The sequence below is a fragment of the Mesocricetus auratus genome, unplaced genomic scaffold, assembly GCF_017639785.1.
Source record: "Mesocricetus auratus isolate SY011 unplaced genomic scaffold, BCM_Maur_2.0 Super-Scaffold_100010, whole genome shotgun sequence".
Lineage (NCBI taxonomy): Eukaryota > Metazoa > Chordata > Mammalia > Rodentia > Cricetidae > Mesocricetus > Mesocricetus auratus.
The window spans coordinates 47,551,339-47,565,431 of record NW_024429194.1 but is presented as its reverse complement, the minus strand read 5'-3'; the positions used below and the strand labels follow the sequence as shown (position 1 = coordinate 47,565,431).

General features: G+C 39.7%; 1 protein-coding gene across 11 annotated transcripts in view; it reads left to right on the top strand.

Moving 5' to 3' along the window:
• The window catches only part of Carf (calcium responsive transcription factor), a 55,087-nt gene that overhangs the window by 689 nt on the left and 40,305 nt on the right, over nucleotides 1–14,093 (top strand). For 7 of the 11 annotated variants that reach the window (XM_040753513.1, XM_040753519.1, XM_040753516.1 and 4 more), the window contains exons 2-7: nucleotides 4,373–4,528; nucleotides 6,363–6,479; nucleotides 8,989–9,089; nucleotides 10,369–10,596; nucleotides 11,215–11,275; nucleotides 12,160–12,286. In XM_040753513.1, coding sequence (XP_040609447.1) covers nucleotides 9,018–9,089; nucleotides 10,369–10,596; nucleotides 11,215–11,275; nucleotides 12,160–12,286 — 488 coding nt within the window. In that variant the 5' untranslated portion in view covers nucleotides 4,373–4,528; nucleotides 6,363–6,479; nucleotides 8,989–9,017. Of the gene's footprint in view, nucleotides 1–4,372; nucleotides 4,529–6,362; nucleotides 6,480–8,988; nucleotides 9,090–10,368; nucleotides 10,597–11,214; nucleotides 11,276–12,159; nucleotides 12,287–14,093 lie in introns of those variants that run through there. The other 4 variants (XM_040753512.1, XM_040753514.1, XM_040753515.1 and 1 more) reach the window with 4 other exon arrangements.

Here is a 14,093-nt window from a genome sequence, read left to right as displayed (position 1 = left end):
TTTGAGATCCCAAAGTCACATTGTAAGGCATTCGCCCGAAGACCTCCAAAAAGGGGGGGGGGGGGCACGGACACGGGAAGATAGGTCTCCTAGACCACAATTGAGACTCAGGCAGAGCTGGATTGCAAAACGTGTGGGCTTAGCGGTGTGTGTGCAGACGAAAACTTTTCGTTTTTTATATATGTCGCATACTATTTAAGTCATCTGTAGAAATTTTGAAGTGATCTGAACAATTGGAGGCAAAAAACCACTTTTAACAATTTGTTAAGTGAGCAATGACAGTAAAAGCATGACCATTTACAGCGTGTTCGCCTTACAGAATTGCATGTCCTGTAACAAGAATGCCTGAATTTGATCCTACCTGTGCTACTTAACCTCTGTGCCACACTTTGATTAACTGTCAGAATCAAGTGCCACGTAAGAAGCACTCAGTAAATGTTAACTATTGCCCTCGTAAGAGCTAGCAGTACAAGTTTTAACTAGAAACTTTACTGACGTAGGTGGAGGCATAAAATGAGAAAACCTCTGCCCCAGTTCCTGAAATAATCAGTTGTAAAGATTGGGCTTGCTAATAGCAGTGTGTTCTTTATACAGGAGTCACTACAATGTTGAGAATTTACATTAAATAAGCTGGAACATCTGAAACTTGAAATACCTTAGTTGAAGTGTAACTCTTGAATTCTTACTTACTGGTAGCATATGATTGATTAAATAGCTTTTTAAACTGTCTTTAATTTGGATTTTATCAAATTAACAGTACCTGTAAGTCAATGCATTTTTATCTTATTTTGAACAGAATGCTATGATTGGGAAGGTGGAGAAACTGAATTTGCAAAGCAGAAATCTTGTCTAACATGTTTAGTTAAGGAAAAATTAGTTAATAAGTCTTGCAAAATTCAGAATACCCAGTATGATTTTTTTTCTTTTAACAGTGACTTAGGTGTATTGTCTAGTGTTGCTTCCAGGCTGTGCCCAGATTGCGAATGCTTTTGAGTTTTGGTTTCAAGTTTAGTTAACATCAGCTGCAAACTTTTGGGATTCATTTACTGTGGTCCTCATGAAGACTCACTTATCTAGAGAACCCCCAACATGGAAAAGCATTTCTTTTTGTTACAGTCTTTTGTTTTGTGACAGGGTCTCTATGTAGTCCAGGATGGATTGGAATCCACTGTTTCCCCAGGCTAGCCCGAGATCCACTTGCCTCCACTTCCTGAATACTGCTGCCATACTTGGCGGTTGCTTGTTTTGAACCTGAATCTGAGCGACGTCTTAGCCCAAGTTCTGGGATCCTGAGAATTACCTTTGTTCCCTTTTAGCCATAGCTCTGTGTTCCCCAGTCTCACCTGCTGCTATCAATAGTGAGCGGAATCCTCGCAATAATTCCCGAGTTTTAGATTGTGTGTCTTTCTCAGTAAGGTGTCTTGCACCGTCCTATCTGGGATATCATGTCCAGGGAGGGTACCCGCTCTACTGCCCACTGTAAGCATTTCAGAATGGGTCGGGACAGGATGGAACAGGAGTGGGTCAGGTATTCTGGCACTCGGTAGTCACAGAATACCGAGTGTTACACAGCTCAGGTGGAAAGGTATCCTGGAGCTCGGGAGCCAAGGATACTGAGTGTTACACAGCTCAGATGGAAAGGTATCCTGGATCTCGGGAGCCAAGGACCACCACATGTTGCAGTAAACTTAGCTGCTGTATAACAGCCCAGCCTCAGAGAAAGGCTTCTCCGGTGTATTAGCTCCAGCAGGACAGGGTCTTCCAGCTGGGGATGTTCGCCTAGTGTAGCAGTTTTGCTCGGCAGGAGGTTTCTAGGGCAAAGTTGCTACAGTTCAGCTCTGCTCCTGGAGAGCAGGGAGCGGGGAGCAGAGTGTAAAACTCCTCTCTGCTGAGGGAGTTTCCGGGGCAAGTGTTACAGCCCTGCTTGCTCTGCCCAGGGTCGCCTCTGCTCCGTCGCCTCTGCAAAAGAATATCTTCACCCAAAGCTCATCCAAAGGGGTTTATTGGGAGGGAAGAATCCAGGAGAGTGGCTGCCTTCTGCCAAAGTGGCAGAGGACAGCCAGCCTGGTAGGGCAACAGACATAAGCTGAACAGACACAAGGTTTATATAGGGTTTCCAGGGTGGGGATTGGTCAGATTTTAGTGCTGAGTTCAGATTGGCTAGAGCTCTGATCAGGGATTGGTTAGTTTTCTGCACAGAATTAGGGTCAGATTTGGCTCTGGTTTCAGGGCCAAAGTGTGTTTCTTTCTCTGGTCCTTTTTAGCCTTTTGGCTCCAATTTTAGGGCCAGGGTGCATTTCTTTCACTGACTCTGATTCCAGGGACAGAGTGTGTTCCTTTGGCACTGGTTTCAGGGTCAGGGTATATTTCTTTAGTTCTGGTTGCAGGGCCAAAGTGTGTTTCTTTGGCTCTGCTCAGGGTGTGTTTCTTTGACTGGCCCCTTTTCCCTACACCCACCATTGGTAATAGTAACCTTTTTGGTTATTAAGTCAGTGTCATAACCTTTGTGTTACAGTAAGTGCAAAAGTTGTGACAGTGGCAGCTCACATGTGCCAAAGGGAGGTTTCAAAGTGTTCTGAGTAAAACAATGGAAATTTTAATTTGGAAAGAAAAGCTGTAGGGTAGTTTAGTAACAACTACAATCCACAAACTGTTTCAGAGACCACATCACAGAATTTACTAAAGTATACTGTTAAAACTTGTTTTTAATATCCCTACTTAATTAGAAATTAACCACCATTGGTTTTTACTCTAGGAATTCTTGATTTCAGGTATTCATGTGGGCTCAGATTGTGTCTCACAAGGATAAGAGGGCACCACTTGTGCTCAGCTTACCTTTAAACAGATAATAAAATTACTTTGGAATCAGTGTAAAATTAAATTAAGTAATTTTAAGTTCTCAAAGAGCAAAGAAGTGAAGAGATATGTGTATGCAGGGTAAGAGCTGTAGAAATCAAGATTGTAGAAGTTTTTAGGGAAAACAAACCTTACATAAAATTTGTAAACATGATCCTTAACTTTTCTACTATAAAGTAAAAAATGTAGGTTGTATCTGCCTGCCTCTGCCTCTTTAACGCTGAGATTAAAGGCATGCACCACCATTCCTGGCTTAGATTATTAGTTTTAAAAGATATATTTTAGTCCACAAATGTTATGTGGGAAATACAAGATTGATGGTGAAGTTTTCCAAAAAGTACACCTAAGAAATTACCCTTAAAACTTTCAACACATAAATTTGCTGTTGATCAAAATCAAACGTCCACATCCCAAGTAATGCCCTTTATAGAGAAACATTAATATCTTGGCTGATCAGTCTCTATCCCTCTGCCATTCATTCACCATGTATAAACACACAGCCTTTATAAAGTAGAATCACAGGAACAATAATTTTACAGCTTCTTCCAAACCTTAATTTTTAAAAATTTTGATTTTTAGTTATTATATATGTGTGTGTCTTGTTTGTGGTTTATGCACATGAGTGTAGTCCCCCCCCCAGAGGCCAGAAGAGGGTGTGACATCCCCTAGTGCTAGAGATGCAGGTGTTGAGAGCCACTTCATACGGGTGTTGGGAACTGAACTCAGGACCTATGCATAAGCAGTATGTGTTCTTAACTACTGAACAGTCTCTCCAGCTTTGTAACCTTCAATAGAGAATGAACTCTACTTTTGTAAAGGGATACAAACATCCTAGAAAGCCATTTCCCAGAAAAAGAAGAACGAGCTTTTTAAAGTTAACTAAATAGACTATATCATTTAAAAAATAATTTGTGTTTTTACTTAATGTGTGTTGGTATTTTTGTGCATGTATGTCTGTGTGAGGGTGTCAGATCCCCTGGAAACTGGAGTTACAGATAGCTGTGAGCTACCATGTGGATACTAGGAATTGAACCCAGGTCCCCTAGAAGAACAACCAGTGATCCTAACCACTAATAACCCCAATAGATTCCATCTTTACTGCTTCTTTCTTTCTGTTCCCTATTCCTGGTACTTCCTGCTTTCAAGATACATTTGTCAACTGCAGGGTTGTAGGTTGTAGGTATGGAAACTTTATTTTCCAGCTTCTTGCGTCTCCCAAAGATGCTCTACTGGTAATTATTTTCATTGAGGGGAGAAATATGTGGCTACAGAAATCTTTGTTTCAGTGATAATTATAGACTCTTAGGCCTGAAATGAATATCTACTTGTCAATAAAGAAGCAGGAAAAGGGTTAAGTCACCACACAAGTAGTAGTCAGACTTTAACTCTTTTCAGCAGAGTAGAATAAGGTTCTACCATATTAGCCTGGTAATAACTAAAACATGTACAGTGAAATTTAGTAGTTTTATTTGTGTGTATAAGAATAAAATATACATTGACTACCATTTCCTTGCAGAGAGCATGCTACCGTGAAGACATAGTCACAATTTTCACATGAACAAAGCTGGCACCATTATAATTTAGTACCCAAAGGAAGACTGTCAATGAACATAAAAAGACATTACTGAGGCTAAGAGGATGTAGGAACCTGGACTTGAGCCACTGCCTAAAGGTAATAACTTTTAACTTTCTTTCTTCCTTTTTTTTTTTTTCGAGACAGGGTTTCTCTATATTGTTTGGAGGCTGTCATGGAACTCGCTCTGTAGACCAGGCTTGGTCTTGAACTCACAGAGATCCACCTGCCTCTGCCTCCCAAGTGCTGGGATTAAAGGCATGTACCATGTACCACCAATGCCCTGCTAATTTTATTTCTTTAAAATTCATCAGTTGTCTTTTTTTTAAGTTTTTATTGTTAAAAAAGTAAATTACCAAATCCACCCCCCATTCCCATCCCCTCCATTCCAGTTTCTCACCCCTGGCCACTTTCAACTTCAGCCTCCAAAACAATACAGAGAAACCATGTCTCAAAAAACAAAAACAAAAACAAAAAATGTTTCAGTGGAACTAAACAGAAAGTTCACAAGGGGAAAAATACAAATTGCTACGAATTTTTCTTTAAATGTTCAACAAGCATCCTTAGCCATTACAGAGATTCAAATTAAAACTACTATGAGATTTCTTACTGCCCCAGTCATAATGGCTAAAGTCAAAACAAACAAATGATGTCAGAGATATACGAAAGGGAGGAGGATTATTTGTTTATTGAGATTCTTTGGTGTTCAAATCTTTTAAAAATGGGTGTCCATGTCATGCGTCGGTGGCACATGCTTTAATCCCAGCACTTGAGAGGCAGAGGCAGGTGGATCTCAGGGAGTTTGAGGCCAGCCTGGCAGTCTGGTCTACAAAGTAAGCTCTAGGATAGCCAGGACTGAGAAACTCTGTCTTGAAAAACAAACAAAATGAAAGGAAGGGAGGGAGAGGTTAGGGTGGGAGGGAGGGAGTAGCTGAAGATCAGAAAAGCAAAGTAGTCAAGCCAGTAGATCTTACCTCTACCCAGGCTGAAGCAATCCTGCCCTCAATGTGGCTGGAGACCAAAATGCCCCAGACTGAATATCTGCTCCTGTCTTATATACCTCAAGTGCAGGGATTAAAGGCATGTGATCCCAAGTGCATAGATCACCTTTGTGTGGGCTCTGTTTCTCTTTAGGACTGGAATCAATTTCATGTAGCTCAGTGTGGCCTTAAGCAAACAGAGATTCATCTGCCTGACTTCTGTGCCTAGCTAGTATGGCTGCTGGGATTAAAGTTGTGCATCACCACTGCCTGGCTCTGTGGCTTATGGCTAGCTCTGCATTCTGAACTCCCAGACAAGCTTTAATAAATCATAAATAATGTATCAACACAATCATGGTTTTTTTACTGTTTTTATTTCTTAGTGGTACATAAATGATTTTAGTGATGCTGGGTTTTTATTAGATTGAATATTTTTATTTCATGTGTGGTGTTTTGCCTGCATATATATCTGTACATGTGCATGTGCAGAAGCCAGAGGACAGTGTCCTATCCACTGGAACTGGAGTTACAGACTGTTGTGAGCTGCCATGTGAGAGCTAGGAACCAAACCTGGGTCCTCTACCACAGCAACAAGTGCTCTTAACTACTGAGCCATTTCTTCAGCCCAGTATCAGAGATTTTAATAATTTTTTATTTGTTTGCTGACTAATATTTAATGTCTTCACATGCATGTATGTATGCTCATTCAAGCACATGTCACTATGCACATGTGGAGGCCAGAGAAGCATTTTGAAGGACTTGGCTCTCTCCTTCCACCATCTAGGTTCCAGGAATCAAACATGAGTCATCAGGCTAGGCAGCAAGTACCTTTACCCACTGAGTCATCTCATAAATCCAATCAGAGGATTTCTTTACATTAGACATTGCCGAGTTTGTTCACTGATTTTATCTGGGAGTTTTGAATTCATGCGGTCATGATTTTTTCCTCTTAGGTATGGTGAGGCCAGCAGATGAAGAAACGATTGCCACTGAAAAGATAGCTCATTACTCACAGTTCTCAAACAGAATGGGGGATGCTGTACCACAAAGAGCCACATGACAACAGCAAGGTTGGTGGCAGGTAGACGTGGGGTAGAAGACTGCAGAAGAACCTTGCCCGTGGTTCTTAGAGAAAGAATGGGCACAGAAGCCAAGCAGACTAAGCTGGCTTAAGATCAGAAAGGTTGAATGTGCTTAATGGACTCTGGCTTGTATTGGCTGATACCTGGCCTTCGGGTGGTTAAAGCTGGGTCAGAGTCTGTCATGTAGGTAGCCGAAGGGAGCCTACTATTTGGACTTGTTTTCATAGGAAGGTTAGTTTTATGAGACCATCTATTATATCTCTAGGTATTAATTAGCCTGGATCAGAGCGGTCCTTCCCTAGTCAATGGGACTCTTAAAATGTCAAAGGGTCATAACAAAAACTAGAAAACATGATTAATATAACAATTAAAATTAGTTTTGAATTTTCTTCCTTGTGTTCTTTCCTTATATAATGAATAGGCATAATCCCTTTTTACTTTCAAAGTGTTTATCCAAGATTATAGTTATTTGGTTTCTAAATTTTCCTAATAAAATGTCTTGCCTTGATATTCTTTTTGTGAATGTACTTGGGCCTGCCAGTGACCACATCCCTAAAGAAGACTTATTCCCCATTATCACAGTCAACTGCCAGTATTCCTCAGCTAATGGTGGTGCCTTGTGAGCCCCTCTTCCATCCATGCTAGAGCATTGACTAGCTTGTTTTTTTTGTTTTTTCAGGTAACTGTAGCTCCTAGGAGTTCATAAGGGCAATAATCATGTCATGTCCAGGAGACATTTCATAGCACTCTTGCCCAATCTCTGGTTCCTACATTCTTCTGTGCCCCTCCCTTTTTCTTGATGTTAGGTATGATGGTATAAATATCTCATTTGGGGCTGAGCACTCAACAGTCACTAATTCTGAGCGCTTTGACTGCTACCCACTGCAGATAGAAGCTTTCCTGATCAGAACTGAGAGCAGCACAAGTCTCTGGCTATAAACGTAACTTTTAGAAGTCAGTTTGACATGTACATTTAGCAAAACAATGGCAAATTTCCTTCCAGTGCCTGTGGCCTCCCTAGCTATGGACCTTTGACTAGGTTTAGAGCACCAGACATAGATGTCTTCCTATGCAGTTGACCTCGGATCCAATGAGGAAGCAGTTGGTTACCTCACTAACAATCATGCCATTGTTGTACTGGCGGGCCACTAGTTTAGCATACAGGTGTTACTACTGAGTAACTCCGTTGATGTCCCCCCCACTCCAGCAGTGACTGGAACAGCAACTTCTAGCGCTGTGAAAACCAGCCTGTAGAAAGGAAGTTTTCAGGTCAATTCTAGATAGAGTCCTCCAGGACCTACAACAAAAGTGTGCTGTGTCTTCAGCAGTAGGGACTTAGAAAACCATCCTTGACTGGTTACATAAATGATTCTTGTACTGTCCTCTTACCTGAAACGTAAATTGTTGATTGTGTGTAGGGTGAGTGTATGCATGCGCCACTGCGTTCCTGTGGGGCTCAGGGGACTCTTGCCTGCTGAAGTCCCCACTGCACTCTGGTTTGTTTGTTTTTATTTTTGTTTTGGTTTTCTTTTTTACTTGGGAAGCTTTATTGGGGGAAGGGAAGGGAGTGGGAAAGGGAAGAGAGAGGAGAGACAAAGGGAGAGAGAGAGAGACAGAGATCTGTCTCCTCAGAGGACTTGTTTTTATTTTTTCTGAGACAGGGTTTCTCTGTGTAGCCCTGACTGTCCTGGAATTCACTGTGTAGACCAGGCTGGCAAACTCACAGAGACCCACCTGCCTTTGTCCCCAAAGCTGCGATTAAAGGTGTTTGCCACCACCGTCAGGCTTTATTCTTCATAGTTTCAGTTACTTATAGTCAACCATGACTTGAAATATTAAACAGAAAATTATAGGAATAACTTTTATTGTAGTATAATGCAATTGTTCTATTTTATTATTGTTATTACTTGTCTTTTACTATGCCTAATAGGCCCAGTATAGAAATGTAATTTGGTCCTTTCTGAGGTTTTAGATATCCACTGGAGTATTTGGAATGTGTCTTATAGGACAGGTATTCCCATGTGTGTATACTCCCATTAGTACCAAGGCATCTTTTCAAAAATTGTGTAAGACCATAGAGATTAATGTAGCCTAAAGGATCCTTATTCTCATACATGCACAATCCCATTTGTCCCAAGATATCTTATCAAAAAAGGCTATATAGGTTACATCCAACCCATAAAATTAAACTTTTATTTGCACTAAATTATAACACAAATTTCAATTTTAATAAGCCAATATAGAGTGTAATTAAGGACAGAATGAGGAAACTATGTAATCTTAACATTTAATTTGCCTTAAATATATTCTGGTGCCTTGGCAAGTTAATTAGTTAAAAACAGTAATTTTCTATCTATAGAATGGAAATTATTTTACCTAAATTGTGTAAGGTACCATAGTATGGAAGATGAAAAGTTTATTTTGGATTAACATTCCCATAAGAATGTTAACTGTGACAGTTGACCAGATGTTTAATCCTTTGGCCATTAACTAACAGGAGAAAATGAAACTGAGGATGAAGGCAGCATGGAACAGTGCCGCTCAGTAGGGGTCAGCTGTCGTGATGAGGAGTCCAAAGGAGAAACTCAGGGACCTGAGGTAGGGATGCATCTGGAAAGTTCTCTAGTCTTCAGAGGGCCAGCATGCCTTTAACACCTCTTCATGCCTCAGTGATAGAGGGTTTATAATCTGCCAGGAATAGTATCGCACATTTGTCTTCCCAGCACTCAGGAGGTACAGCAGAGGGTCAGGAGTTTGAGCTCAGGCCTCTGGGGTGCACATTTCAGACTCTGTTGCAAAAAGGTTTTGATTATGTATCTAGCATATATTTTCTTTTCTTTCTTTCTTTCTTTCTTTTTTTTTTTTTTGAAACAGGGTTTCACTGTTTAGCTCTGGCTGTCCTGGAACTTGCTTTGTAGACCAACTTGGCCTTGAACTCCCAGAGATCCACCTATCTCTGCCTCCCAAGTGCTGGGATTAAAAGCATATACCACCACCGCCTAGCATATTTAACTTTTAATATAGAATTTTTAATAATGTTTACATATAGCCATGAAATTTGTGTAATCTCTCTCTATATTGAATTATATTTCATCATTTCCAAATGCATTCCTGAGACTATAAAATAAACACTTCCACTTAAGACAGTGGTTCTTAACCTGTGGGTTGCAACCCCATTTGGGGTTGAATGACCCTTTCATAAGGGTGGCCTAAGACCATCCAAAACTACAGATATTTATGATTAATAACAATAGCAAAATTATACTTATGATGTAGCAATAAAAATAATCTTATGGTTGGAAGTCACCACAACATGAGGAATCGTATTAAAGGATCACAGATTTAGGAAAGTTGAGAACCACTTACTTAAGAAATACTTTGAGCTGGAATGTAGCTCAGTGGTAAATTGTTTGCTTAGCATGTAGAAGGTCATGGGTTCAATATCCAGTATTAAAAATACCCAAACTTGGGGCTGGAGAGATGGCTCAGAGGTTAAGAGCACTGGCTGCTCTTCCAGAGGTCCTGAGTTCAATTCCCAGCAACTACATGGTGGCTCACAACCATCTATAATGAGATCTGGTGTACTCTTCTGATATGCAGGCAGAACACTGTATACATAATAAATAAATGAATATCTAAAAAAAAAAACCCAAACTTGCTTGACATAGTGGTGCATGTCTTTAATATCACCACTCAGGAGGCAGAGGCAGGCAGATCTGAGTTTGAGGCCAGCCTGGTCTGCAGCCAGGGTGGTTGTACAGAGAAACCATGTCTCAAAAACAAAACAACAAAAAAAACCTTTGTAAAAATATGATATATTTTACAAAGACTGATATCATATGTATTTGTTTATTTATTTATTTTGACTTTTCAAAAGCATCTAACCTGTATGGACTCTGGGGATCCTTCCTTTGGACAAAATGACTCCCCTACCATATTGCCCATTACTGCTCCTGAAACAGACGATTCGCTCACATCACAGGACATGCCAGAGACTCTGACTGACACACAGACCTTTCATGCAGAGCAGTTTCACCTGTTGGACCCAAATGGGCAACCTATTCAATATGACCTGCAGTCGTTGGAAGAGTCTAGTGTACAAATGGTGAGTCCATTTTATAACTAGTAAGTATTATGCTATTATGGTATTACCAGTATGTATTAATCATACTAAGTGACCTTAGTTTCTTGATACCATTGACGTATACATTATATTGGAAATAGTCTTTCTGTGACCTTGTTTTTTTAATGTAGGGTTTTTTTTTCCTTTCAGGAGTACAAAGAGTATAAATAGTGTTTAAAGCAGAACTTACTGCTCACTGGTGTTTGAGATAAGCTAGTGTTCAGATACTAAAGTTTACTTATAAGTTACTTCTTGTTTTTGAGACAAGGTTTCGTGTAGCCCAAGCTTTATTTTCACTCTCTCTGTTACTAAATTTCATACATGCACTATCATGATTGAGATCATAGGTACTTAAGACGATAGGCAATAATCAAGCTGATTGTTTTGAATCTTAGCTTCAGCACTTGTCAGCTGTGGGACCTTTGGAAAAATTGGCACAGCTTCAGTGCTGTGTCTGCAGAGTGAAGTAGTAAGGCCATCCTAGAAGTAGGTGTGCACTTGAATAACCTAGTAGCCCTGGTAAATCAGAATGGTATATGCATGTCTTTAATGCCTCCAAGATGATCACTACCAGCCCTTAATGTAATTCCATCTACCCAGACAGGAATGGCGCAAGTGATTATACCTCAGGAGCCACTTGTGGGTGTGAATAGTCCTCACGGTGAGTCAATATGGGACGGCTGCAGGGGAGTTGACTTATGCTTTACAGATTAAGGTGAGATTCTGGAAAATTTCCTATGGAAGTCCATACTAAAGTTCATCTCTTTAGGTAAGACTGTGAATTGAGTAATTAGAAAAAGTTTTATTAGCCCCAATAAATCTTAAGTTCGTTTTTGAACTCCTGTCTAGGTTAGCTGTCTATTTCATTTTGGAATTCTATGAAGCTGGTTGACTTCTGCTTCCTCCCAAATAGCCAGTGAGCATATAATAAATTCTTCTTAACTATAGAAACAACAATAGAAATAGCAACAATAGCACAAATGCAGTACCTAACAACAGAAGATTTTTATATTCATATTTTATTGATTTTTTTTTTGCTAGCTTTGTGGCCCATTCCTTCTTTAAACTGTTAGTTGAATCTTCTCCTCCCCCTTTCCATTGTTTCACATTCAGAAAAGAGAATCAGGCTTCCCATACCCCCCTTTTTTTGCCTGTTTGGTAATATTACCATTAATTTTCTTCCTTCCCTTTGCAATGTAGTTGAACACTTTCTAACATCATTGCTACATTGTTTTGTTGCTCTTTTATACATAGTGATTTAAGATAGCTATTTTCTACCTTTGTTTTATGATTTATTTTTCTATTAATAGTCATTAAAGTTAAATCAAAAACATTATAAGTACAATGTATAAGTAAATTTTTCATTTTCGTATTACATATGAAACTCTTTAATATAACAATTATGTCTACTATTTTAAAACCATATCTTTTAAATATAAGTGTAAAATTCAGAACTATTCTTATTCCTATTAAATGATTTAGTTCTTGTTAAGTAATCTTTATAGTATTATTCAAGATACCGATGGTTCTTATTTTTGTGTGAAGATGCCTCTGAAGATAAACCCACCAACAGAGGCTCTCCCCCTGTGACAGAAGATACCCTAGAAGCCAGTGCCGGTTACATTCTTCGTTCACAAACATCCCTTGTGATAACCAAGAAGCCAGGCACCAGGTGAGGCATGGGAAAGAGGAGGTTGTCTTAGGGTCACAATGGGAGACTAAAGCTGGCAGACAATAGAAAAGATGAAAAGCCCAGAAAGAGGAAACACTGGTCACATACATCTTCATTTATTTTAATGCATCTTGACAAGGACAGTTTGCTATTCTTTTGGAGAAATGTGAAATGTGAGTAGTCTGCTTCAGAACAAAGACATCGTTCTAGTCCCTAAGATTTTTAAATGATTTAACCACGTTTATATGGATATAATTCCTATATGGTAAGGTCTTTAAAATTTTTTTTAGCTTTTGTGTGTGTATGGGGGGGGTTGTATAATTCTTATTTATTTTTATTTTTAAATTTAAATTTAAATCAGAAACAAGGTTGCTTCACATGTCAATTCCAGGTCCCTTCCCTTTCCCTCCCCTCTCGGCCTTTTGGCTAAGATCAAGTGTAGTTATATAATCCTTAAATTGTCCCAGAACCTTGTCTTTGTCAACCTGAGCAAAACAAGGATAGTCCATAGCTCTTATACATAATTCTGATGTTAAAACCCTCATCATTTTCTACAAAACCATATAATTTTCAAGTTGTTCTGGGGCCAATTTAAAAGAAGTTCCCAGACTTATGGAGTTTAGTTCAGCTTTTTGTGTATGTTAAATGTTTGAGATTTCTACAAGTTTCTCCAGTATATTCTTATTTTAAATGCCTATTCCAGTATTTAAAACATGCACACACCTTGTTAAACACTTAGAAAATAAGTAAAAAGGAAATAGGTTTGGCACACAAGGGCAGCCAGCAAGTAGAATCATGGGCTTGGGCAATTCTCTCAGCCTAAACGTGTATGTCTCTGAGTTGAACTCAGAGTTTCAGAGTAGCCAAGTGTGTGCATGAAAGTAGGGGTTTATCTATTCTGTGGTGTCTGTCTTCTCACAAACAACCATGAAATAAGCATGTCCTCTTCACAGAGAAACATGTGCTTACCAGATAAGAGTGCCTTATAAATAATGCTAACTCGTTTTTCTCCCCTACTCCTCTCTGCTGTATCTCCTGCCCCATTTCCTAGAAATATAATTAAATATAAGGTGCTTAAACTATAATGAATTTTTTTTTGTTTTTTTGAGTCAGGTTTTTCGGTTTTTCTTTTGTAGACCATGCTGGTCTCGAACTCACAGAGACCCACCTGCCTCTGCCTCCTGAGTGCTGGGATTAAAAGCATACCCCACTGCCCAGCTTTTTTTTTTCTTGGTACAGTTGTTTTTAAATAATTTATTTTTATTTTATGTGCATTGGTGTTTGTCTGCATGTATGTCTTATGAGAGTGCCTGACCCCCCAGAACAGGAGTTATAGACAGTTGTGAGCTGCCATGTGGGTGCTGGGAATTGAACCTGCGTCCCCTGGAAGAACAGTCAGTGCTCTTAACCACTGAGCTGTCTTTCCCCTTGGAGTTATTGGCTTTTTTGGTGGTTGATCTGTGATTTTTAAATCTTGCAGTGTTTGCTTCACAAAACTGGATGAGTGTGTACTGATGGGTGTGGTGGTTTGAATGAGCAGTGTCATCCATAGATTCATGTTTTCTAGCACATGGGTTCTCATTAGTGGCCCTGCTTGTGGAGTTATAGAACCTTGCCTGAAGAAATAGTCATTAGGGGTAGGTGTGGAGGGTTTGCAACCTTGCCCCACTTCTGCTGTCTCTGTCTGCTTCCTGTGTGAGGTTGAGATGTGATCTCTCAGACCTGCTCCTATAGCCATGCTGACTTCCTTGCCATGAGGGACTCTATCCCTCTGGAACCGTAAGCCAAAATAAATCTTTTCTTTTAT